This window comes from Aquarana catesbeiana, linkage group LG01 (assembly GCF_042186555.1).
Source record: "Aquarana catesbeiana isolate 2022-GZ linkage group LG01, ASM4218655v1, whole genome shotgun sequence".
NCBI lineage: Eukaryota > Metazoa > Chordata > Amphibia > Anura > Ranidae > Aquarana > Aquarana catesbeiana.
Window position 1 is genome coordinate 762001810 of NC_133324.1, and position 26054 is coordinate 762027863.

General features: G+C 42.8%; 1 protein-coding gene across 1 annotated transcript in view; it reads right to left on the reverse strand.

The window, feature by feature from the left end:
- Positions 1 to 26054, reverse strand: part of TMEM192 (transmembrane protein 192) — a 134049-nt gene that overhangs the window by 85169 nt on the left and 22826 nt on the right. The window contains exons 2-3 of the mRNA XM_073606084.1: positions 18770 to 18916; positions 10373 to 10631 (exon numbers count right to left, since the gene is read on the reverse strand). Of these exons, the coding sequence (XP_073462185.1) occupies positions 10373 to 10631; positions 18770 to 18916 (406 nt within the window). The remainder of the gene's footprint in view (positions 1 to 10372; positions 10632 to 18769; positions 18917 to 26054) is intronic.

A 26054-nucleotide genomic window follows, 5' to 3' on the forward strand; every position in this document is an offset into this window, starting at 1 on the left:
ACGGCAGTCAGTAGGCACTTGGACCTCTATCACAAATTCAATACCTCTCTTGTCTCATTTATCGCACTAACAGTCATTCCACCGGACCCTAGGGGTGGCGAGTGGGACAAAAAAGTTTGTCAACAAGAAACACTATGGATCGAACACTTGAGGGCCACCATCCCTCCAGGGATCAACGAGGCCCAATCATATAAACCATTTCTTTAAATCTAAGTGGACTCAATGTGAGTGGGATAAGTACATCAAATTATCCCCATCTACTAATTGAAATCTATCTTAGTGTCCCACCGACTAACCTAGGCCGACCCAGAATCCCCTATATACCTCTGTATACACATCTGATTAACAGATACCAAATTGTATACGTTTTACAAACCAATTGCAAATATAATGCACTTTCATAGGTTTCACAATATGTCATTGCCCTTCCCCCCTTTTTCCTTCCCATCCTATCGCTGTTATGACCTTTTGCAACCGTTATTTTGATACTCATATTTATATGAATATATACTGTTCTTATAATTTGTAATTTCATGTGTTCATTGTATTTACAGATGTATCATGGAGACTGTCTGTACCACCTGGGGTAAATCTTCCATCTGCAGTGCTATGGTGGGGCCACTAGGGGCAATGTGCGGCCGCCCAGCGCCACCTCTACTATGACTGTGGATGGTGGCGCGTTCGGTATCCCATGGCTACCAAGTCGGTGCGGCCGTGTCTGCGCCGTTCCTCTCTCTCCCCCCCCTTTCCATTGTGGACGGACATCCGTTGGCCGACATGGATGGGCAGATGCGGGGTGTCGGACCTCCCTGCATCCAGATCCATTGGATGCAGGGGCTTGGACCGCCCCCCTGTCTGCCCCTCTTTGCGCCATTGGATGACTTGCCCACAGGGGGATGAGCGGTCTGTGCTCCAGACCCGGCCCCCTCTGGTTGCTTGGTTACCTAGACGCGACTGCCGCCCCTCTCCCCGGCGCGCTGTCAGCTGTTTTGATATGCGCCGGTGATTGGGTCATGCGCAGTACGCGCCAGCGGCCGGCCTGAATGACGTCACGTCGGGCTTGCCGATTGGTGACTACAGGCGGGGCGGGTGTACAAGAGACGCCGTCATGGCGTCTCTCTGTGTACTGATTCTACAAACTACTACCTGTGGTGAGATAGCGGCGTTACGCTCCACCACCCACCTCTGTTCCTTTACTCCTATATGTTCTACAATTAGGCAAGTCCACACTTCCAGCATCCCTCTTCAATTCCACCCAGTCTAGATTCTATTATATATGACAATCTTTCTACTTATCTAACAGACTCAGCAAGATTGGGGGAACTACATAGCTCCGCAAGGAACTTTAATGTTCATATATCTTGGTGAAATTTACAAGCCTGTCCTTGATCGACAGCATTTCCGTTTCTTTCCCCTGCTTTCTCCACCAAAATGCTGGGAATTATTACTATCTACTAAAGAGTCGGTTATGTTTGTGGGTTTTTATCCTTCCTAATTATGAGTTTCTACATTGACTAGGGTAAGTGTATCTTTGCCCCTTCTAATCACCTTTAAATACATATGCCATCCCCATTCAATATACTGGGAATTACCTCTACATATATTACCTATAGACTATACTTAATACTTACCCCAATCCCTCTCTCCCCCCTCCCCCTCCCCTCCCCCTCCCCCCTTCTTTTCCGTCTCCGGCCCCCCCTTTTTTCCTCCCTCCCCTTTTTCCCCCCCACCCCCCCCTTTCTCCCCCTCCTCCTCCTCCGTCCCTGTTAGTGTTCTCCCCTTCCCCCCTCCTCCTCCTTCACTCCCATCTTTTCTCCTCCTCTCTCTTCCCCTCCCTCTCTCCCCACCCCCCCACTCTCCCTTCCCTTTATTCCCCCTCCTCTCCCCCCCTCCCTTTTCTCCCTCCCCTTCCCCTTTTTCCCCCCTCTCCCCCCCTCTTTCCCCCCCTCTTTCCCCCCCCCCCTCCCTTCCTCCTTCTCCCCTCCTTTCTTCCTATCACTCTTTTCCTAACCCTTCCCTCCCCTTTCTCCCCCTTCCCTCCCCCATTCCCGCCTATTCCCCCCCCCCCCCCCCCTTTCCTTCCTCCTTTTCCTCCCTCCCCTCCCCCCTCCCTTCTGCCCATCTCACTCCTCCCTTGCCCCTCCTTCCCCTTCCCTGACTTTACCTATTAATTAGTTCATATAGCACTTCTCTACTTTTCTTACTCTTTATTATAGATTTGTACTATGTTACACCTGTCCCCACATTGCCTTTTCTCCGCCTGATTACTGCAGGGTTGATGCTCCCTTGGTGCTTTCTCTAGACAGCCTCCATTTATTTATTTTATTTACTAATTCCTTCCTTCTTGGTGTATACGTTAATGTACATACAAAAAAATGTTCTGGAAATTCTGATAATATTGTATCATTTATTACAGTTTTTTCCACTCTATGCTCCTGAAGAAGCGCACAAGGCGCGTAACATGTCGAGCTTATGAGCTTACACAGAATTTGACTGCCACCATCACATAGTGTTCGAACCCTACAATTTGTATTGTAACTATATAGATCAATAAGATGTGTTGGTCTTTTGTTGTTCTTACAATCTTTTTGCTCTTTCTACACTAACTGACCTATTGTGTATGGAGTGCATATTCTGTTCATATTGTATGTCATACCTAGTTTTTATCTTTTTGTTCTTTCCCGTTTTTTAATATAATATTTTTGAAATAAAAACAATACTTTTAATAATATAGTATCCTTATTGTGCCTATAAAGTCTTGGTGCCTGCCCACACTTTCTTGTTTTCCCAATGTTTGCACTTGCCTGAAAACAAAAAAGGTGAAACCCTGGAGTTATTACCAGCTCCTACTAGGAAAATTTCACCAGTTTGGATTCTGGGACCTCACTGACAGATAAGTAGAGTAATAGAACAAAACTTCTCATTCAAAAGTAGTAGATACATGGGTAACATTCCAGAACATCAGACATGCAACTGTAAAGAAAAACATTCCTGGCAATGAAAGCACCCACATACGCTCAGAGTCATAATAAAAAAACAGGATCAATTACAGGCCGACTCTGGATTTCCTCCACAGCCTCATTTTCTGCATGGCACTCTTTCCACACAGAAATCTAGGTAATAAACAAAAAGACGGAGCCACTAAATTAGCAGGAAGGAAAAATTTTCCAGAACCTGGATTCTGAAAGATTGCACGGCTCATTGTAAGTGAAATTTACACTTTTTGTTATTTGCCTGTAGAAGCAATTCATCATTCATAAGAAAAAAAACAAAATTATTGCAACTGCAGAGGAAAAGTACGGCATGGCTATTACGGCATTCTAAAATGACCATACTCACTGAATAAGATGCAGTCACACATCCAGAACAAATATTCCCGCTGTTCATTATACTGTTTTTTATGTTAGATTGGACATTATATTTAGTCTGTGTCCTGGATTCACCGCTGATTGACAAAGTGTACCTGCCACAAGAAAGGTTTGTAGCACGCTATTACGGGTCTTTCTTTTTGAGTTCCTAAAGGGAATCTAGCCTTCTGCAATGTTTATTTAGATACATTTTTAAAAGATAGGTGTGATGTAAATCTTATTAGTGACCCTAAAAGTTTTATTAAAACCTTCTATTTCTAATTTGTCAGGGCCGGTTCACAAGTCGCCTCCCGTTCTGTACAATGGAACCGTTCTAATCGGAGCGACGCAAGTCGCTCCGACTTAGAAGAAAGGTTCCTGTACTACTTTGGGGGCGACTTGCATAGACTTCTATACAGAAGTCGTCTTGCAAGTCGCCCCGGCAGTCGTGTGCAGGTCGCCTCGGTGAGGCGACCTGCAAGTCGTGCCGCGTCTAGTGTGAACCGGCACTCACTATATATGCATAACTCCCAGCTGTCACTGATTTGGAGGGACTGTGCCTGATTTGATGCAATGTCCCTCTGTCCCTCTTTCCTCTTCATTTGTCCCTCATTTTGATCTGATCTATATAGTTGGATTTAAAATGCACTTTATCTTTCAAAAAGTGTTTTCCAGTGCTAAACCTTTCATCCAAATTCTAAATTGCTGCATTTGTAAATAGTAGTGGTAAAAAAAGCCCTTGTAGATTTCATTAACTTTTTTTTTTTGGTCAATTCTTCTTTAAAGGGAGTGTGGCAGGGGGGGTGTCTTATGCCTACATACATTTGTTAATAGGTGTCCCTCATTCCCATCTCAAAATGTTAGGAGGTATGTATATGTATATAAATCGGGACATACTCATCTATGATAGATCGGTGTGATGTAAAATATTATCTTATTAAAGAGTTTTATAAACCTTATTGTGTACCTATAGGTAAGCCTAGAATAAGGTTTACTTACTTTTACTTACTTTACTTACTTTCCCCAAGGTTCTGTGCTGGGACAATCCTATTTAATTTGTTCATAAACGATCTGGAGGATGGGATAAACAGTTCAATCTCTGTATTTGCAGACGATACTAAGCTAAGCAGGGCAATAACTTCTCCGCAGGACGTGGAAACCTTGCAAAAAGACCTGAACAAATTAATGGGGTGGGCGACTACATGGCAAATGAGGTTCAATGTAGAAAAATGTAAAATAATGCATTTGGGTGGCAAAAATATGAATGCAATCTATACACTGGGGGGAGAACCTCTGGGGGAATCTAGGATGGAAAAGGACCTGGGGGTCCTAGTAGATGATAGGCTCAGCAATGGCAGGCAATGCCAAGCTGCTGCTAACAAAGCAAACAGAATATTGGCATGCATTAAAAGGGGGATCAACTCCGGAGATAAAACGATAATTCTCCCGCTCTACAAGACTCTGGTCTGGCCGCACCTAGAGTATGTGGTCCAGTTCTGGGCACCAGTCCTCAGGAAGGATGTACTGGAAATGGAACGAGTACAAAGAAGGGCAACAAAGCCAATAAAGGGTCTGGAGGATATTAGTTATGAGGAAAGGTTGCGAGCACTGAACTTATTCTCTCTGGAGAAGAGACGCTTGAGAGGGGATATGATTTCAATTTACAAATACCAGACTGGTGACCCCTCAATAGGGATAAAACTTTTTCGCAGAAGAGAGTTTACCAAGACTCGTGGCCACTCATTAAAATTAGAAGAAAAGAGGTTTAATCTTAAACTACGTAGAGGGTTCTTTACTGTAAGAGCGGCAAGGATGTGGAATTCCCTTCCACAGGCGGTGGTCTCAGCGGGGAGCATTGATAGCTTCAAGAAACTATTAGATAAGCACCTGAATGACCACAACATACAGGGATATACAATGCAATACTGACACATAATCACACATAGGTTGGACTTGATGGACTTGTGTCTTTTTTCAACCTCACCTACTATGTAACTTATAGGTACTGTAAATATCTCCTAAACATGCACCATTTTAGGAGATATTTACTGTATACTCTGCCGACGAGGTCATTGGCGCATGCTCTCTGAAGGAACGGCAGCCCGCGCCGTTTCTTCAGAAGTCAGTGCCGTAACACAGCTTCGGTCAGTCACACAGCCGGAGTCCTCGGCCCCAGAAAAAAAGACAGGCGGGGACAACGCGGGTTTCGTTTGCAGGTAAGTGTCACTTAATGTGCTAGTATGCAACACATATTAGCACATTAGGTCTTTACTTTGCAGGGAAGAAAAAAAAGAAAAAAAAAAAAAAAAAAAAAAAAAAAAAAAGGGAAAACTTTACTTCCTCTTTAATGTTCCTTAACCACTTGAACCACTTGCGCTACTTTAACTGGTAATTGTGCAGTAATGCAACACCGTACCCAAATAAAAAGTATATCATTTTTTTCCCACACAAAGCTTTTTTTTTGGTAGTATTTGATCACCACTGGGTTTTTTTTTGTGATATAAAAACGAAAAAAAAAAAAAAAAAAAAAGGAAAATGTTGAGGAAAAAAATATGTTTTACTTTAACCACTTCAATACCCGGCTATTGTAATATGACATCCACAAATGGGATCTCCCAACTGGGTGGACGTCATATGACGGCCTCGGGTTCCCGGCCGCCTAAGGGGCGCGTGCCCCCGCCGCGTTGCTCGGGACCCGGGGGGTGCCGGGCAGCCGCGATGTCCGCCGTTCACCCGCGATTGTCCGTTAACCGGGCCGGACCGTGGATTTGTGTGTGTAAACACACAGATCCACAGCCTGTCAGGTGAGAGGAGACCGATCTGTGGGTCTCCTCCCCTTGTACGTCCCCGCCCCCTACAGTTAGAATCATTCCCTAGGTAACATAATTAACCCCTTCCCGCCCCCTAGTGGTTAACCCCTTCACTGCCTGTCACATTTACAAAGTAATCAATGCAATTTTATAGCATTGATCGCTGTATAAATGTGAATGGTCCCAAAAATGTGTCAAAAGTGTCCGATGTGTCCGCCATAATGTCACAGTCACGAAAAAAAAAAAAAAAAAAAAACGCAATCGCCGCGATTACTAGTAAAAAAAATAAATAAATATTTTTTTTTTTTAAAATGCCATAAATCTATCCCGTATTTTGTAGACGCTATAACTTTTGCGCAAACCAATCAATATACCCTTTAATGCGATTTTTTTTACCAAAAATATGTAGAAGAATACGTATCGGCCGAAACTGAGGAAAAAATTAGTTTTTTTAAAAAAAAATTGGGATATTTATTATAGCAAAAAAGTAAAAAATATTGTGTTTTTTTCAAAATTGTCGCTCTTCTTTTGTTTATAGCGCAAAAAATAAAAACCGCAGAGGTGATTAAATACCACCAAAAGAAAGCTCTATTTGTGGGGAAAAAAGGACATCAATTTTTTTTGGGTACAACGTCGCACGACCGCGCAATTGTCGTTTAAAGTGCGACAGCGCTGAAAACTAAAAATTGGCCTGGGAAGGAAGGCGGTGAAAATGCCCTGTATTGAACCGGTTAAGCTAAAAATGTATCCCATACAAAAAAAGAAAAAATAGAAAAAAAAAAAAAAATCTAAATTCTTAATAAAATTTTGGTCAAAATGAATTCATCTACATGTCTTTTATTAATAAAAATCCCAATAGGTGTTTACGGATTGGTTTACATGAAAGTTATAGAGCCTACAAACTATGATATATAGACTGAAATATATATTTTTATTTAATACTACGAATGGTGGTGATCAGTGACTTATAATGAGACTGCGATAGTGCCGTGGTTAATCTGACACAAACTGACGCTGGGGGAAACTGGCTAGCTCCCGCTGATATCACCAGTGCTATTAATACAGTGATCAGTGAGATTATTATACACGATCACTATACTAATGACACTGGCTGGAAAGAAGTTAACATCTAGGGTGATCAAGGGGTTAAAAGTGTGTCTATGAGTAAAGTGTGTTGATTTTAACTACAGATCACTGGGGTTTATTTACTAAAGCTGGAGAGTGCAAAATCAGGCTCACTTCTGCATATAAACCAATCAACTTCCAGGTTTTATTGCCAAAGCTTAATTGAACAAGCTTCCTGATGACGCATGTATGCAAAAAGTGTAGAGGCTTCCGGGTAATAGCTGACGTCACTTCCTGTCCTAACCCGTACCAGATGAAGGCTTGGAACGCATGCCAATCCTGGGAAATGAAGCGGTGGAGCTAAACCCAAAAACACACTGCTGGAAAGACTCAGTGCCGGTCTAAAGGCACTTTAATTGTGAGTGCACGTTATACATTTTGGATATTATTTTGTTGGTTAAAATAAATTTTATAAAAGTATGTTGCGCAATGATGGAGGTTTACTTCTTATGAGATACCAAGATTGGCATAGAGATATGAGGAGTAACTAGTGGCAGAAACGCCAGGAAAGTGGAGTGGTTATGCCAATATAAACCAAAAGGCAAGACTTTTCCTAGGTTATGTTCCTAGGTGCCCATTTCAGAAGGTGGTGGTTGCACATATAGTGGTGAAAAGCTTTTTTTATAGAGCACGGATGTGAATTGGTGCACACTATGCACATGGAATTTATATAATAAATGGAAGTGTACTTTGGGGATCATTGTAAAATACCTATGTCCTGGGGTTTTGATATTTTGCACTTGTTAATTTGCACTATAGATTGACATATTGATACGTTGCACTTTATGGTTTGTTAGTTTTTAAAGGTTTGCACACACGGTGCAGACACCGTTACAGTCTCCAAGATACGCCCCTTCCTAACCAATGTCACCACAAAGCTTCTAATCCACTCCCTGGTCATCTCCCACCTTGACTACTGCAATTCCCTCCTCATTGGCTTACCTCTAAATAGGCTATCCCCACTTGAGTCCATCATGAACGCTGCTACCAGGCTCATCCACCTCACAAACCGCTCAGCGTCTACTATACCCCTCTGCCAATCCCTCCATTGGCTGCCACTCAGTCACCAAATTAAATTCAAGACACTAAATATAATTTACAAAGCCAACCACAACCAGGCCCCCAGCTACATCTCTAACCTAGTCTCAAAATACCAATTCTCTTCGCTCCTCCCAAGACAACCTGCTCTCAAACTCCCTTGTCACCTCATCCCATGCTCACCTTCAGGACTTCTCCAGAGCCTCTCCCATCCTCTGCAATGCTCTACCCCAATCTGTCCGATCTTCTCCTACTTTATCCACTTTCAGATGATCCCTGAAAACTCATCTCTTTAGAGAAGCCTATCTGGCCCCCACCTAACAACTGTACATTTATCTTCTCAATCAGCACATCACCCACAGTTATTACCTCTTGTATCTCTTGACCTTCCCTCATAGATTGTAAGCTCTAAGGAGCAGGGCCCTCTGATTCCTATTGTATTAAAGTGTATTGTATTTGTACTGTCTACCCTCAAGTTGTAAAGCGCTACGTAAACTGTTGGCGCTATATAAATCCTGTATAATAAATACAATAGGGAAAGTAACTCATGATGTTTATGATAGCAATAGAAAATTAAAAAAACATGTTCTCACTGAAAATACACTACACATTTTACATTCACTAAATAAAAATTTAATGTAGGCTAAAGTTTTATAAATAGCAAAATTTCCCTTACTGTTCTAATAAAATAAAAAATAAAAAAACCCCACACACATTTTGAAGTCCTGCACCATAAAGGCTACTGGGATGTGTACAATAATGGCTATTAGCTGCCATAGGCAAACAAATGGTTTTATGACCTAGCTTGCCTTAGGTACCTTTTAAATAGGGTAGATGCATTTGCACCAAATATAGTTGCGTACAATGTTATTTTTGGAGGTACGTGAAAAAATAAAATAAATTTGTGTAACTATAAATCATATGGGGCACCCGACATGCACAAAAGGCACCAGTATTTAAAAAAATGTTTTGGGATCAGTTGCATTAGATACAGCACACCATTAGCAAGCCAGCGATACCCGCCAGGGATGCTAGCCCTTGTGGATTCTCTAAAGGAACACAATGCGCTACAAAAAGAAAATGGGAATCTCTGGGTGTCACCAAAGCAGGAAGTGAAGGGGAACTCACAATTAGGGACACAGAAAGCACTAAAAATTTAACAAAGGACCTAACCCTTCTGCACTCTATGCAAAAAGAAGATGTTTCATATTATTACACTACCAACTACCACTGACATGAGTCAGTGTTAAGTCTTGAGGAAAACACTATGAGATGAAATATTCAACCCATTCACAGCAGTATTCCCTCACTGCTATTGCAATTCTTAAGTTGCAGAAAATCTTCCAGGGTTCTAGTGATAAAAGCTTTGTTCCAAGTTACCCAGGACCTGCAAAAATGCGGCCACTCATCTAATGGCTGATAAGTACATAAGCTTTTACTATTATAATCAATAATAACTTTGAATTGTAAACTTTGTTTTTTCTTACTCCTTTTACATGCCATCAGAGCTCTGGGATATGAATAAATATTAACTATTGCATTATACCCCAAACAGTCTGCATTGATATGAATATAATGCATTATTTCAATAAGAAGAAGAACAAACAACCTGGTAAGAAAACCTCATCAACATGGGATTGCAAAACATGAACTGCTCACACTGTGTACCGGCAGTGCCCCCTTGTGGTTATGTTTGAATGTTATCACCGCAAAACACCAAACCTTAGTCCATCTCTACAATTACATATTTTACTTCTATAGGGTGGGCCAATTCAATATTGAATCCTACGGACCAAAACTGGGATGCCATTAAAGTTCATGTGTGTGTGTAAAGGCAGGAGTCCCAATACTTTTAATAATATAGTGTATGTGAACCAGCTCCATAGAGAAGGCTGCCGGTTCACATGTCATGTGAATCAGATGCGGTTCAAAACACATCCAATTCGCTTATGTGTGAGCAGAGCCTTAGGGTCTAAGTCAACCTTGCACGCCCTGCTACCTTTTAGGCATTCTAATTGAAACATCTGTAATAAATATAGTGTTGTACAATACCTGTAGAGTTTATCGTTAGTGGAATTATCGTTAGAGTGTTTGTGGACTTGTATAGTTGAAGATATCCCCGGCTCTTCGCTTTCATGTGATGGTACTGGAGAAATCGTTCAAAGACCACGTGCAGCAACCACAGTATGACTTTACAGATGATGACAACTGTATTCAGTTCAAAGGGTTTTGTGTATTGCATACATTTATCATCTTCACCGTGAAGTAAGCAAAAACAACCGGAGACAAGAGTCAAAGTTACGAAGGCTACCTGTGGGAAGCAGAAGAAATCAAGATATTAAAGAACAAACATAATATTTCTTTCTAGGGGTACAGCATATAGCCCATTTACAAAGCTGCTCTCCAAAAAAAAGACATCCAGAACAAGCTGCCTCAAAGTTGAAGTACAAAGATGCAAAAAAACTTTTATTGGTTCAATTTTTGCCAATTTTGAACAGCTCAGCTGAAGCATGCAGAGAGTGCACACATTGCTCTAATCAACTCTTAATTCAGTCACATGTGTATGACCGTTAGAGGTACACACCATCTATACCAGTAAGCCCTGGTTCACATTGGTGCGATTTGACATGTCAAAGCGGGGGCTATTGCCGGCAATGGCACCAATTTCAAAAAGTAGTTTCTGTACCACTTTTTGCAATTTCGCTGTGCGATTTCCATTGACATCTGTGCAGAAACCAGCACAGATGACTCGGAAATCGCCGCCGAAATCAGGACTGACATGCGGGAATTAAATGGTGCGAGTTCAGATGAAATTTTCATTTCCGCACTCAGTGTGAACCTGGGATTAAAAGGACTTTTTATAGCAGAGAGAATATCTACTCTTCCCTGGACACCACAGTACTACTCCACACCACACCCCATTCATAAAATGCAGGCTACCCACTGCAACAAGCATTTCATGAATGGAGATCTGTCTACTTAAAGCGGTGTTAAACCCAAAACCAAAATGCAATATGTTGCAGCATACCAATCATTAGATGTGGTGGCTGCAGTAATTTTTTTTTTTGGGGGGGATTTTTTTCCCCCGTTTTCACCTGGTGATCTGGCCAGTACTACACCTCCTGTATTAGAGTGTCTCTACTCTGGATGAAGGAGCACAGGGGCACAGCAGGCAGCAGCATTGTCAGCCTGCAGATTTAAATACACTAAAAAATAAAAATAAGAGATGCCACCTGCCACGGAGGAACTCTCTCCCCCCCCCCCCCCCCCCCGGATCCAACACTAGCATGCTGAGACTGCATGCATTGCACAGTTGCAGGGTGTTTGCAGAGCGGCCCCATTGACTTGAATGGGTCATGCTTGGCAGGCTACACCTGGTAAGTGTAACAGGGTGTATAATTCCTGCTGCAGCTGCAACATGTGTACACCCCCTGGCCAGTGGGCAGATTTGATGGGATGGCCAGTGGGCAGGCTCTGGGGAATTTTGGTAGTCAGACCCGGGGGGGGGGGGGGGGGGGGGGTTGGACAGGCCTAAAGCAGTTAAAGGGGCCCCAAAATTTCTGATGGCTGCCCTGAGAGACACAGTGCTGAGTCTGGAGGATCCCAGTTCCGGGACAATGCAGCAGCAGTGTACGCTGCCGTGTGCCCCGGTGTTATGCTTTATGCCCTGCTATGTGCCCTACTGTGTGCCCCATGCTCTGTGTACCACCTGATGTGCCCTGTGCCCCATGATATGCCCTATGATGTGCACCATGCCCTGTGTACCCCCTGATGTGCCCTACTACTATCTGCCCCATGCCCTACTGTGTACCTTCTAATGTGCCCTATGATGTGCCCTGTGTTGTGCCCCGTAATGTGCCCCATGCCCTGTTGTGCCCCGTTGTGTACCCCTTGATGTGCCCTGTGTGGCCCACTGTGCGCCCCTTGCCCATGCTGTGTGCCTTACTTTGTGCTCCATGATTTGCTGTGCGCCCTACTGCCCTACTGTGCACCCAGTGATGAGCCCATAATGTGCCCTGCTTTGCCACCCCCCTGTAATGCTCAATGGTGTGCCAGATAATGTGCCTGCTGCTCCCCATGTAGTGTGCCCTCCTGTAAACCCCCCCCCCCCTGCTCTGCCCCCTGTGTAATGTGGGGAAAAAAAATTGGGTACATTATAGAAATTCAATGTAAGTTTATTTTTCTTTATTTTCTTAACTTATTAAACATTTGTGTTGAATTTGAAATTGACAGTGCAATATGTAGGTAGGACTTTGTGCAGGTGTGGCTTGAGTGTGGGCGGGGACACAGAGGGCCCCATGATCTTCTGTTGCCCGGGGGGCCCCCATGAGTGGTCAGTCTGCCCCTGCTGCTGACTTTTAATAAACACAGGTCAGGTCAGGTCTACTCCATGTGCTCTGCTGCTGCCAGCCTGTCTGATAGTTCCCTCGGTATCCGCGAGTTGCGCTGCGCATCCCGAATGGCCAGGCAATCTTCTGGGCCCTGTGACATGTCCCAGAAGATTGCAGGGGGGAAGGGGGAGAGGAGTGGGAGCTGGGTACCTGTCCAAACTGGGTACCCAACCTCCAAACTAGGTACCCGCCCCTGCCCAAACAAAAATAACATTTATATGCACATTTTTTTGCAGGTATAAAAAGGTATGTTGGGACTTGTGGTTCATTCATACACAGAGCTCTGTGTATGAATGATGCGGCCGTGTGCACGAAGCTCCGCAGTGCGGTTTTTTAAAAAGTGACAGCTAGTATGGGGAACTTATCCCTGTACTGCTGCCACAGGGTGAATGCGCAGCAGGGGGGAACATGTACATGTTACCTATTTTTAGGGTGGAACATGTTCCCAAAGGTGAACTTATCCTTTAGGATGGGTTCACACTGGAACACACAGTGGTGCACAACAGGAGTCCGGTGCGTCTCTAATCACCATTTCAGGTCCGATTACAGCCCGAATTTTTGGCTGAATTTGGACCTGAAAAAGACCAAAAGACGCACAGGGCTCCTGTGCAATTCACACGGGAGCGGCTACGGAGACGTGCGAGCCGGTCATAATCTCCTGCTATGCGAATTAGATGCGGGGAAACCTGCATCCAATTCGCAATAGTGTGAACCCAGCCTTAAAGTGGATGTAAACCCACTGTCATCATTTCTAAATGACTTCCATAGTGCTGATCTATAAGGATATACATGCCTCCTGCATGTATCTTTACATGTCAAAAATCTCCCCTTTAGCTGTTTGGAGCCGTGATGTCAGTAGACTCCCCGCCCACCTCTACACTCCCCTTGGCCAGGCACCCATATTTCTTACACTGAACTTCTGCTGGTCTCGTGGATTATGCCCCATGATCACTAACATCCAGTCAAAAACCAAGAGAGTAACCACATGACTTCAGCATGCCTAAATCATGCTGAGCAGCCAGTCCTGGGAGAGCTGGAGAAGAAAGGAGGGGGGATGTAAAGTACACAGAATGCCTCTCTCACACTCATGCATGAGATAAGGAAATCAAGTGTCAGTCACAGCAACAGGGGAAAAACAGACACCTACTTCTCTGTGTGTGTTTTTATCTTACTGAAGAAAGATAAGAGGATTGCTCAGAGCTGGATTAACTTTCTGGCAAGACTGGGCACAGATGAAATTTTATCCTCTGCTGTAAAACAGATACAAGTCTTAATTTTTTTTTTTTTTTTTTTTTTTTGGGGGGGGGGGGGGGGGGGGTTACTTTTTTTGTAGTCTGAATAAAAGTTTAATCTTGATAATGATTTGATGTGGTCTAGCTCCCCCTAGGGTAGCCAGACCAACCTTTTTATCAAGGAGGAATCTTTGAAACTTCCCAGTTTCAGGGAACCTTTGTTAATAAATACTATATGTGTCTACCACTTACAGTACATTTACGCAATGATGACTGGAAGAATCCCCCTTACAGATATATAAAAGATCATTGGCATCAGTGGTGGTTCATCTAAGAGGTAAAAATTGTTCATTGCTCAAGGAACCTCAAGCAAGCTTTGAAGGAACCCTAGGGTTCCATGGAACTATGGTTGACAAATGCTGCCCTAGGGGAACATAAAATTTTAAAGTTTTAACCCACAACAATTAATACCAACCGAATCGCCGTCTCCATTCTTCCCAAGACTTCCTGCTCTCTAGCTCCCTCATCACCTCCTCCCATATCCGCCTCCAGGACTTCTCCCAACCCTCGCCCATACTCTGGAATTCCCTACCCCAGTCTGTCAGACTGTCTCCAAATGTATCCACCTTTAGGCGATCCCTGAAAAAAAACTTTCCTCTTCAGAGAAGCCTATCCTGCCTCCATCTAACAACTGCACTGTTTTCTCCATTAGCTCATCCCCCACAGCTGTTACCCTCTTGTATAACTTGACCCTCCCTCCTAGATTGTAAGCTCTAATGAGCAGGGCCCTCTGATTCCACCTGTATTGAATTGTATTGTAATTGTACTGTCTGACCTCATGTTGTAAAGCGTTGCGTAAACTGTTGGCGCTAAATAAATACTGTATAATAAAATATATACATTTTTTTTTATATATACTTCTATATACACTTTTTATATTTCATTTTTTCACTGATCAAAGAACCAAGGATACAGTTGTGCTCATAAGTTTACATACCCTGGCAGAGCTTGTGATTTCTTGGCCATTTTTCAGAGAATATGAGTAACAAAAACTTTTTTCGCTCATGGTTAGTGTTTGGCTGAAGCTATTTATTATCAATCAACTGTGTTTACTGTTTTTAAATCATAATGGCAACTGAAACTACCCAAATGACCCTGATCAAAAGTTTACATCCCCCAGTTCTTAACGTGTATTGCCCCCTTTAGCATCAATTGATAGCTTGAAGTCTTTTGTGATATTTGTGGATGAGGCTCTTTATCGTCTCAGCTGCCCATTCCTCTTGGCAAAAAGCCTCCAGTTCCTGTAAATTCTTGGGCTGTCTTGCATGAACTGCACTTTAAGATCTCCTCAGAGTGGCTCAATGATATTGAGGTCAGGAGACTGAGATGGCCACTCCAGAACCTTCACTTTATTCTGCTGTAGCCAAAGACAGGTCGACTTAGCCTTGAGTTTTGGATCATTGTCATGTTGGAATGTCCCAGTATGTCCCATGCGCAACTTCCTGGTTGATGAATACAAATGTTCCAACAGTATTTTTTGATAACATACTGCATTCATCTTGCCAACAATTTTGATCAATTTTCCTGTGTTTTTGTAGCTCACATATCCCCAAAACATCAGCGATCCACCTCCATACCTTTCATCTTAGGCCTTGTTGACGCCTCTCCAAATGTAGCGTTTATGGTTGTGGCCAAACAGCTCAATTTTGGTCTCATCACTCCAAATGACTTTGTGCCAGAAGGTTTGAGGCTTGTCTCTGTGCTGTTTGGCGTATTGTAAGCGGGATACTTTGTGCCATTTGCGTAGTAATGGCTTTCTTCTGGTGACTTGACCATGCAGCCCATCTTTCTTCAAGTGCCTCCTTATTGTGCATATTGAAACAGCCACACCACATGTTCTCAGAGAGTCCTGTAATTTAATTTGTGGGATTTTCTTTGCATCCCGAACAATTTTCCTGGCAGTTGTGGCTGAAATTTTAGTTGGTCTACCTGACCGTGGTTTGGTTTCAACAGAACCCCTCATTTTCCACTTGATTAGAGTTTGAACACTGCTGATCGCCATTCTCAATTCCTTGGAAATCTTTATATCCCTTTCCTGTTTTATACAGTTCAACTACCTTTTCCTGCAGATCCTTTGACAATTCTTTGGTTTTCCCCCACGACTCAGAATCCAAAAACATCAGTGCAGCTCTGGATGAAAGATGCAAGGGTCTGTCAGGAGTCCAGAAACTCATGGAATATATATATATATATATATATATATATATATATATATATATATATATATATATATATATATATACCTAATAGCCATTCAAACCCCTTTGTGTCAACTTGTGTGCATGTTATCAGGCCACAATCACCAGGGTATGTAAACTTTTGATCAGGGTCATTTGGGTAGTTTCTGCTGCCATTAGGATTTAAAAAGAGTATACACAGTTGATTGATAAAAAAATGGCTTCAGCCAAACACTAACCATGAGTGAAAGAAAGGTGTTTGTATTATCGCTCATTTTCTCTGAAAAATGGCCAAGAAATCATAAATTCTGCCAGGGTATGTAAACTTATGAGCACAACTGTATGTACTGTAAAATAAAGCATCCTACTATGCAATATAGTATTTAAAAGGTTTTTAGTTATTGAAGATCACACTAAAGCAGCCCATAGAGGATTTTTTTTTTTTTTTATCCACTCTATGTGTACAACCAACCTTGCCCATATTTGATCAAAATTTGGCCAGTCTCTTTTTAACCAGCCTAATTTCGACCCATGTATAGCAGACTTAGACTAGGTTCACATTGGAGCGATTTGAGAGATCAAATCGCATGACAAGTTGCAGCCTATTGGAGGCAATGACACTGTTCTAATCGGTGTGAGACAGATTTTGCGGCGCCGCACCGATTTGCAAAAGTAGTTCCTGCACTACTTTTGCCAATTTCAGGTGCGACTTCAATAGGCATCTGTGCATGAAGCCACACATATAATTCTATCAAGTAGCACCTGAAATCGCACTGACCTTGCTACTTTGAAATCGCACTACTTCAAGTGAAGTAGCGCGATCTCAAAGTAGCATCAATGTGAACCAGGGCTTAAAGTGGAAGTCCACCCCAACACTTAAATTCTCCCCTGCAATCATTAATGTGTGCCAAGTTCAGCCTTATGCCTCAAAAATGAAAAAATTCCAGTTTTTTTACCTTTATTTTGCAGTACCCAGTGCCGTCACATGACTTCAATTGAACTTACTTCTGAGCCTAAAAGCAGCAAGTGGGTGTGGTTACTGAAAGCCAATGACATCACTTCCAGGGAGGGACACTGTTCCTGTGTAGCCAGTGGGCGCATACAGGATGGGAGGAGCTAATCATTAGTTCCCACCAAGTGTTCTCTCATTGTACATCCTAATTCATGACAAAATGAAGAAATAAAAAGCCCCATCCACACAGGGGGGATGGGTGGTGCACATATACAGCATAGATGTGCACAGGAGAAGGGAGCTGGACACAGGGGGAAGTGCTCTGGGGTCAGCTCACAGTCTACAATTATCATAGTACAGGCAACCACACTAAGGCTCTGTTTAAACTAGTGCAACTTGTCATGCGACTTTGGACACAAAGTTGCATGACAAGTAACAGCCCATTGATTTCAATGGCACCCATTCCCATCTATGCAACTTTGAAAATCAGCAACTTTGATCCAGAGTGTATAGATTTGCATCAAAGTTGCACTCCAAATCACGCAACTTTGGGGTCGCAAAGTCCTAGACTAAGGCTCTGTTTCCACTAGTGCAACTTGTCATGCGAATTGACACAATGTTGCATGCCAAGTCACAGCCCATTGATTTCAATGGTACCCGTTTCCATCTATGCAACTTTGAAAAAGGTACCTGCAATGCTTTGATGCGACTTTGATCCAGACAGTTTAAAGTTGAATCAAAGCTGCACTCAAAGTTGCATCAAAGTCACACTCCAAAGTCGCACTCTAGCCTTAGGTTACGTTTCCACCAGTGTGACTCCAAAGCTGTGTGATTTAGAGTGCAGCTTTGCTCCAACTTTACACTCTGAAAAAGTGCCTGCACTAGTTTGAAAATAAGTGACTTTGGAACAAAGTCGCACCAAAATTGCAAAGACGCAGAGATGGAAACGTTTGCATTGAAATCAATGGGCTGTGACTTGTGATGCGACTTTGTGTCCAAAGTCGCATCACAAGTCGCACTAGTGGAAACGTAGCCTTAAACTCATTACTCACATGTAGCTCCTTCAGCGGGGCGTGTGCCACATCATGCACACAGCGCCATGCACAAACAACCACGTGGTTGTATACTGTAGAAAATCTGCAGCATGTTGCATTGTAATCTATCTTATAGTTTCCAACAAACAGAACACTTCCAAAGTCCCCCCCCCCCCACAGGAGAAACTGCTATCCTAAACGAGGCAATGAAGACAGGAGGAGATCTGTGAAGGAGAGAAGGGATGGGGGCTGGGCTGGGCAGGTCTAGGCATGTCTGTCTAAAAAGGTTAGGAGGGATGTGGGCAGGCCTGGGCAAGGCAGTTAGAATGAACAGTAGGAATGCCTGTGTAGAAGAGAAGGACAACGTTTTTAGGAAGTGAGAGGCAGCATGCAGAATTCAGAAAAAAGGTTGTCTCTGAACATAAAGAAGATGATTGTCTGGCTTTGATTAGACTTTCTAAGCTTGGCAATCAGCTATACATAAAATGAATAATGTCAAATATATATTTATCATATAATTAATCGAAAAACAAAAAAAATTTGACTGGACTTCCACTTTAACACTAGCAATATTTTTGAACTTTTTTTGTGGCAATTTCTTACCTGCACCAGTAGCAGAATAATGCTCATGCAGACAGTGCGGATTGGGATAAATTTACGTCGGATGTCAGCCTCAAGTTTTTGATAAGGTAAAAGAGGGGCATCCAGGAGGCAATCAAGGTCTGCACTCTGTGTAAGCTCTCCAGTACTCTGCAAAAGAACAAGCACATAGCTATAGTATTAGCTTCATAGTATTTATTACAGGTACAGTATATATGTATTGCTGACAATCAACACAGCACTTTACATCTTGTACATTTATATCAGCCCTGCCTCCAAGAAACTTACATTGCAAGATCTTCTATAGATACACATGTAAGGTAAAGCCAGATTGCAGTCTACTGGCAGGCCACTAGGAGCCCTCGTAGTCTAGCCCAGAGCCCTGGAACCAAGGGAGTATCCGTGCATGAGGAGAGGCTTTATAAGTGTGGGAGGATATAGATCCTAGTTCATCTGGAGTGCAGGAGAGGTCCTGGAGATATTTCTTCCTTTGCCCTACTTGGGGACTAAAAGGACTATGTAGTGGACCACTGTCTCCCTATATGCCCCTCCTGGGGGGGGGTTAGGACTTTCCCCATGGAAAGTGGGGTAAGATATTTGCAACACCAGAATGGCGGATACTCCTGCCACCATTAGAAGAATGTACCCAATGATTGCTTCTCCGTTTAAGTAAACAGTTTGAGCATCAAGAGACATTACTTTCTACCCATCTAACTGGTCTCCTGGAATGAAACCGGTTGCAGGGCTATGATGGAGTACGGATGCCGATTGCAGGAATTGCTAAGGGAATATTTATGAGGCCAAGCCAGCTAGAGTAAAGGAGAATCCCACCCCCACATTCTGGTAAAGGTTGGAAGTTCCAGTCAACCTTACAGAAGGAGGATAAAGGGAGCCCTGAGGCCCTGGCACTTCAGCAACCCACCAACCCAAGGAGACCCAGGCAGGAAGGGGTTGAGTGTGGCTACGTGCTTCCCTAGGACACAGCAAAGCTCCAACTGCAGCTTACTTAGATAAGCTTACTTAGATATCAGGATGATCCTTGGTACATAAACACACATGTGGGAGGGTGCAGTGGTAGTAACTCACACACAGTCCAGTTGTAATAGAAATGACTTGTATTGCAGGAACAATATAACAGTTCACAAGAAGCCCTGCAGAAGGCAGCCCAACCGGGAACACTCACAGGGGAATTGCAGATTGTAGCAGAGCAGATCTCAGCCAAACTGACAGCTTCTGACTTGAGGAGTGGTCCGAGCCCAAGCAGAGAGGTTTCTAGGAAAAGTGGTCTTAAATAAACTCTGCCTGACCCAAGATGGCTGATAAAGTCACATGTGTTGTCAGCATCTAACCAGATCATTGCCCCAGTGATCCAGGAAACCATAAAAGGAACCATGCTCCTCTTGACTTCCTCTCCCTCTGCACTGCTGTTGTGGTTGAGCGCCACCAGCAGTGAAGAAAATAGGCTGCACCTGCCTACACTTCTACTAAGGTAAATAAAAGACACGAGCCAATTAACCTCTCAGCATGCATAGCTCCCAACTGTTCCTGATTTTGAGGGACTATCCCCGATTTGGAACAATAACCCTCTTTCCTCATCATTTGTCCTATCTATATAGTTGTATATAAAATGCACTTTTTCATCCAATTTCTAAATTGCTGCATTTCCAAAGCTAGTATAAAAGGAATAATAGGAATAATAATAAAATTAAAAAAAAAAAAAAAAACACACACACACACACACACACACACACACACACACACACACACAACACCACACACAACACACACTTGTGGGTTTAGCTAATCATTTTTTTTTCGTATAAGTCAGGAGTGCTAACCACTAAGCCAGTGTACTGAAATTATTCAGCCAATTTAATAAGGCCCCCCACTCACACAGGGCAATTAACTACATGCCCCATGCAGGGCCATCTTTTACCAGAACAGGGATGCACAGACCACTCCAGACACATTGGGAGATGAAACCTTGAAATGCAATAAAGAAAAACACAGCTACTTGGTTAGGACTTAACTTGGTTATATTTACTCCACTTCCTCACAGTAATCTGAGGAACCCTTTTGCTTTAGCTCAAAATGCTTGTTTTCTTTCGCATACAGATAACCCGACGTATCAAAAAGTCAGATCCAAGACGATTATTCCCGGGTGCCAGTCATAAGACTGGGGGTTTAAGGTCACACTGCAATGCACAACAGTGGAAATCACATTATTCGCATTGTTCTGTAATGGAAATCGTTGGTTTGGACCAGCTTGGTCCAAACTAACCAACCATTTAAAGTCAAACTAAACCTGGAATTGTATTTTAACCGCTTGCCGACCAGCTCACGCAGATATATTGCGGCAGGTTGGCAGCGGTGCACGAATCGCATACTGCGGCAGGTTGTAGGCCGGCGCAGTCGGGTGCGCTCCACCGTGCATGATGTCCGCCGGCGACCTGCGATCATTGTATATAGAGGCAGAACAGGGATCTGCCTGTGTAAACAAGCGGATCCCCGTTCTGACAGGGGACATGCCAGAGATCTACTGTTCAAAGTGATCGGGAATAGTGATCTCTGTCATGTCCTAGTGAGCCCATCCCCTCTACAGTTTGAACACGCTGAGGAAACACACTTAACCCCTTGATCGCCCCCTAGTGTTAACCCCTTCACTGCCAGTGTCATTTTTACATTGATCAGTGCATTTTTATAGCACTGATCAATGTAATAATGTCACTGGTCCCCAAAAAGTGTCATTTGGGGCCAGATTTGTTCGCCGCAATGTTGCAGTCCCGCTAAAAATCTCAGATTGACGCAATTACTAGTAAAAACAAATAAAGTCCCTGAATCTATCCCAGTTTGTAGATGCTATAACTTTTGCGCAAACCAATCAATATGCTCCTATTGCAATTTTTAACAAAAATATGTAGAAGAATATATATTGGCCTAAACTGATGAATAAGGCTACTTTCACACTGGGGCGGGGGGTCGTTAGTGGTAAAGCGGGGCTAATTTTAGCGGCGCTTTACCGCTGTTATAACGGTGCTTTTCGGCCGCTAGTGGCCTTGCAGGCGCTTCGGCAGCAGTGCCCATTGATTTCAATGGCAAGGGTGGTGGAGAAGCGGTGTATATACCACTCACGCACCACCTGAAAGATGCTGCTAGCAGGACTTTTTCTAAGCACTCGGGCTCTCACACTGGGGCTGCAGGGGAGGCGTTTTTCAGGCGCTTTACAGGCACTGCGCTATTTTTAGCCCAAAAGCGCCTGAAAAAACGCCCTAGTGTAAAAGGGGTCTAAATGTGTTTTTTTTTTATATATTTTTTTTGGATATGTATTATAGCAAAAAAAAAAAAAACTTCAGGAGGTGATCAAATACCACCAAAAGAAAGCTCTATTTTGTGGGAAAAAAAGGACATCAAATTTATTTGGGTAGAACATTGCACGACCACGCAATGGACTGTTAAAGCGATGCAGTGCCGTATCGCAAAAATGGCCTGGTCACTAAGGGGGCAAATCCTTCAGGGGCTGAAGTGGTTAAACATCTGTACAGTGTTATTGAGCTCAATGGAAGTGTATGCTCACTGGCCAAATGGTTTTTTTGGCACAGCAATGCACACACTTTATATTAGGTGACAACACAATCACCCAGTGATCATTACTACAGCCCCTGAGTACTCATTGTGACCTTGTAAATAGGGTTGCCACCTCATCCCTTTAAACCCGAACGCATATACATTACACAGGTTCTGAGGCTAATTTATTGCAAATAAAGGCACCAAGTGAGTTTATTTACCACCTTAATCAGCCACAGAACCGGTGTTCGGGTTTAAAGGGATGAGATGACAACCCTACTTGTAAATACTTAGTGGAGGGCCAAGCACCCAGGATATGGCTCTGGACCCACTTCAAAGCAGGGTGCAGGCGTCAATGCTTAATCCAATGCAGTAGAAATATACAAGAAGGACGCACACCTCAAAACCGCTCAAGGTGAAAGAGATGAAAGGTGTTCTAGGGAGCGTGGCTATGGAGGAGGAGCTAAGGTTGAGGCAGCCTTTCAACACTATCGCACCTTGAAAGGTTTTGGAGGTGTGCGTTGTTCTTGTATATTCCTGAGCTCTCATTGGTGCAAATAACTACCTGGTCAAAGGTAAGGCTGCACTCACACCTTCATATTTCCAGAACGCGTGCAGAAACGCATTTTTGCGTGCATTTTAAAAACACGCATTGCACTCGTGGTGCCATTAAATTGTTCTTGGCACCCCAAATGCGGTTAACAGACACACGTTTTACCTCACATTTTAAACATGCAACAAACGTGCCGAAAAAACATGTGATGCCCCACCCGTGAAAGGTTCTGGAGCTTCTTTGGCGTGTTGGTCGCCCACGTCACGTGAATGGGCTGCCCTTTTCACAACACACAACATGCTGAAAGCCATGCCTAAACGAGTGCTTGATTTACTTGGAATTAACATTGGAGATAAGCAAATCCAACACTCATGAGCATAAAACTAAAAAAAAAAAAAAAAAAAAAAAAAAAAAAAACCCACACATTCCTCACACTGTCTAAAAGGAAAAAAGATTAGCTTTCGTAATAAATTTTTTTAAGTTTGTTTTTGTTCTTTTGTCATATATGTGTCCCATTCAAGAGATTTTCCCTTCATTTCCTATCCTGTAGGCACATCATGAAGCAAGAGGAAATCTCTACAAAGTGAAAGAAAATGTCACCCGAACAAATGTCCCCATCAGAAAATGTCCCATACATGCCGAATCTGGTGGTGACAAAAATCAAAATTTTGGATTTCCCTCACAATCAGTGATAGTGAATTTACACAGCAGGAACAGCAAAAAAAAAGAAAACTTATTAAATAACAATGCTCTCTTCTGACATCTAAAAATCCTTCTAAAAACAAATTCTGAAAAACAAGGTTCATTAGGTTCCTAGGTGGTCTACATTCTTACCACTAGAGGTCAGCATTACACCATTTTTTTTCTATATAAAAATAAGGGGGAAAATTGTCACTAGAGTTTAGCAGAGATTTGCATGCAGGTCATTTTTGGATGTCAATGACACATTTTTAAACACATGAAGATCTTAGGCCTGGTTCACACCTATGCAGTTTGCATATTGCAGGTGCATTTTGCATTTTTTTCAATACATGCTTTTAAACCAAAAGTCAATGGAACCAAAAACCATTAAAAAAAGTCCCTGTCCCTTTCCATAAAATGCACAGATGTGAACGTGACCCATAGGAAACCATGTTAAATGGACTGTAGTGTGTGTTTCTGCAAAACTAAAAATGCACAAAAAAAAAAAAAAAAAAATGAATAGGTGTGAACCAGGCCTTATAGTAAGCTGTTAGTAAGACACAGAAGATTAACACCATAGGCATTGGGCTACACTAGGTGGCCGCGCCCAACACGCAGACAAGGCAATTTGCCTTATGTCCTATTAGTTCAGGTCAAATCCCTGTGCTGCAGTGGGGTGCACTGAAGGGAAAAAAAAAAAAAAAAAAAAAGGAGAAGGAGAAGGAGAAGGAGAAGGAGAAGGAGAAGGAGAAGGAGAAGGAGAAGGAGAAGGAGAAGGAGAAGGAGAAGGAGAAGGAGAAGGAGAAGGAGAAGGAGAAGGAGAAGGAGAAGGAGAAGGAGAAGGAGGAGAAGGAGAAGGAGAAGGAGAAGGAGAAGGAGAAGGAGAAGGAGAAGGAGAAGGAGAAGGAGAAGGAGAAGGAGAAGGAGAAGGAGAAGGAGAAGGAGGAGAAGGAGAAGGAGAAGGAGGAGAAGGAGAAGGAGAAGGAGGAGAAGGAGAAGGAGAAGGAGAAGGAGAAGGAGAAGGAGAAGGAGGAGGAGGAGGAGGAGGAGAAGGAGAAGGAGAAGCTGTGTTTTTTTTCATTGCAAAGTCTTTTGTTGAAGCACACCACATCATAACCCACTGCTGTTAATAAAGATGAAATGTCACTTTGTGATATTCAAAAAAAGTACAACCATGTGATGCATCATTTACGACACATTGGCACCATTTCCTTCACAGTACCTAACCACCAGTGCCCGTGGTAGAGCGCCAGCAAGGGAATGACACAATGAAGTAAGCAAGTCATTTTAACAATGTTTTTAGCAATCCAGTTGTTGGTGAGTTCTATGAAGGATCACCGATTTCATTGTACTCATCTCTGTACCAAACAAAGAAGAGAGCAGCGCCATCTAAGTGCAGCGTGATAAAAACATTTTAATATAGGACAGATGATTTTAAGCTCACAAGATTGTAGAGATTACAGCGCATGTGAAATGGTATAGGAAGTTCATCCACTCCTGGGGGAAGGCAGTCGGCTCACAGGTGGAGAGGCAGCTGATGTTCCCGGCTACGATGGTGGCTCCCAAAGCTTCCTGGTTCTCAGATTCGGCTCAGGGGAGGCTGGACACGTCACTTCCGGATGGTGAGAGAGTGGGGAGGAGCACGCATGCAGAGCATGCGTGCTCCTTCATCAGGCAATCTCTGTATCATCTCTATACCACAATGCCGCATTAAAAGTAGAGCTAAACCTTAAGTGGGGAGCATTTTTAGTTTGGTGAACTAAAACTTTTTATATCAAATATGGTTTTCAACTTTCTTCTTCCTTTTTTTTGTATCTTAGTGCTGCTGATCTCCTCCAAACACTACCTGACTACATCCATATCATTGGTCTGGACTGGATTCCGGATGGGTACTAAGATGGACAATGCAGACCTCAATGTTAATGGCAGGATCACCAGGTACTATTTTGTTGAACACTACAGACTGAATATTACTTTTGAAATTACATTATGATAACGCTAAAAGGAGATTATGGTAATTGGTTTAAAATCTTCTTTATGCCTAGTACACACAATAAGAATATCGTGCGAAAAAACAAAAAAAAACAAAACACACATTTGGAGCCATCATCCAATAATCTATTCATTAGTACACAGCTTTTGAGAGCCAATCATGATAGTTCTTGAGAAAATATCCAAAGGGATAAGCACAAAAATTTGTTTTGTAAGATAACAGAACGAACAGTTTGAGTACGGTTGTTAGTATAACATTTGTACGAAAAAAAAAAAAACAAACACCTTGAGTGACCAAGGCCAAGGCTCAGAATCGAAAGAACACATTACATCACTTCCGAAGTTGTATTCTGTCTTACAAGAGTTTTTGCAACTTATTGTCTTTTGATATGAGACTAGCACGAAAAAAATAAAAATAATAATAATGGATGATCTGATGGTCCGATATTCTTATGTGTACGAGGCTTTAGGGTAGACTCATAAAAAGGTAGTGGATGC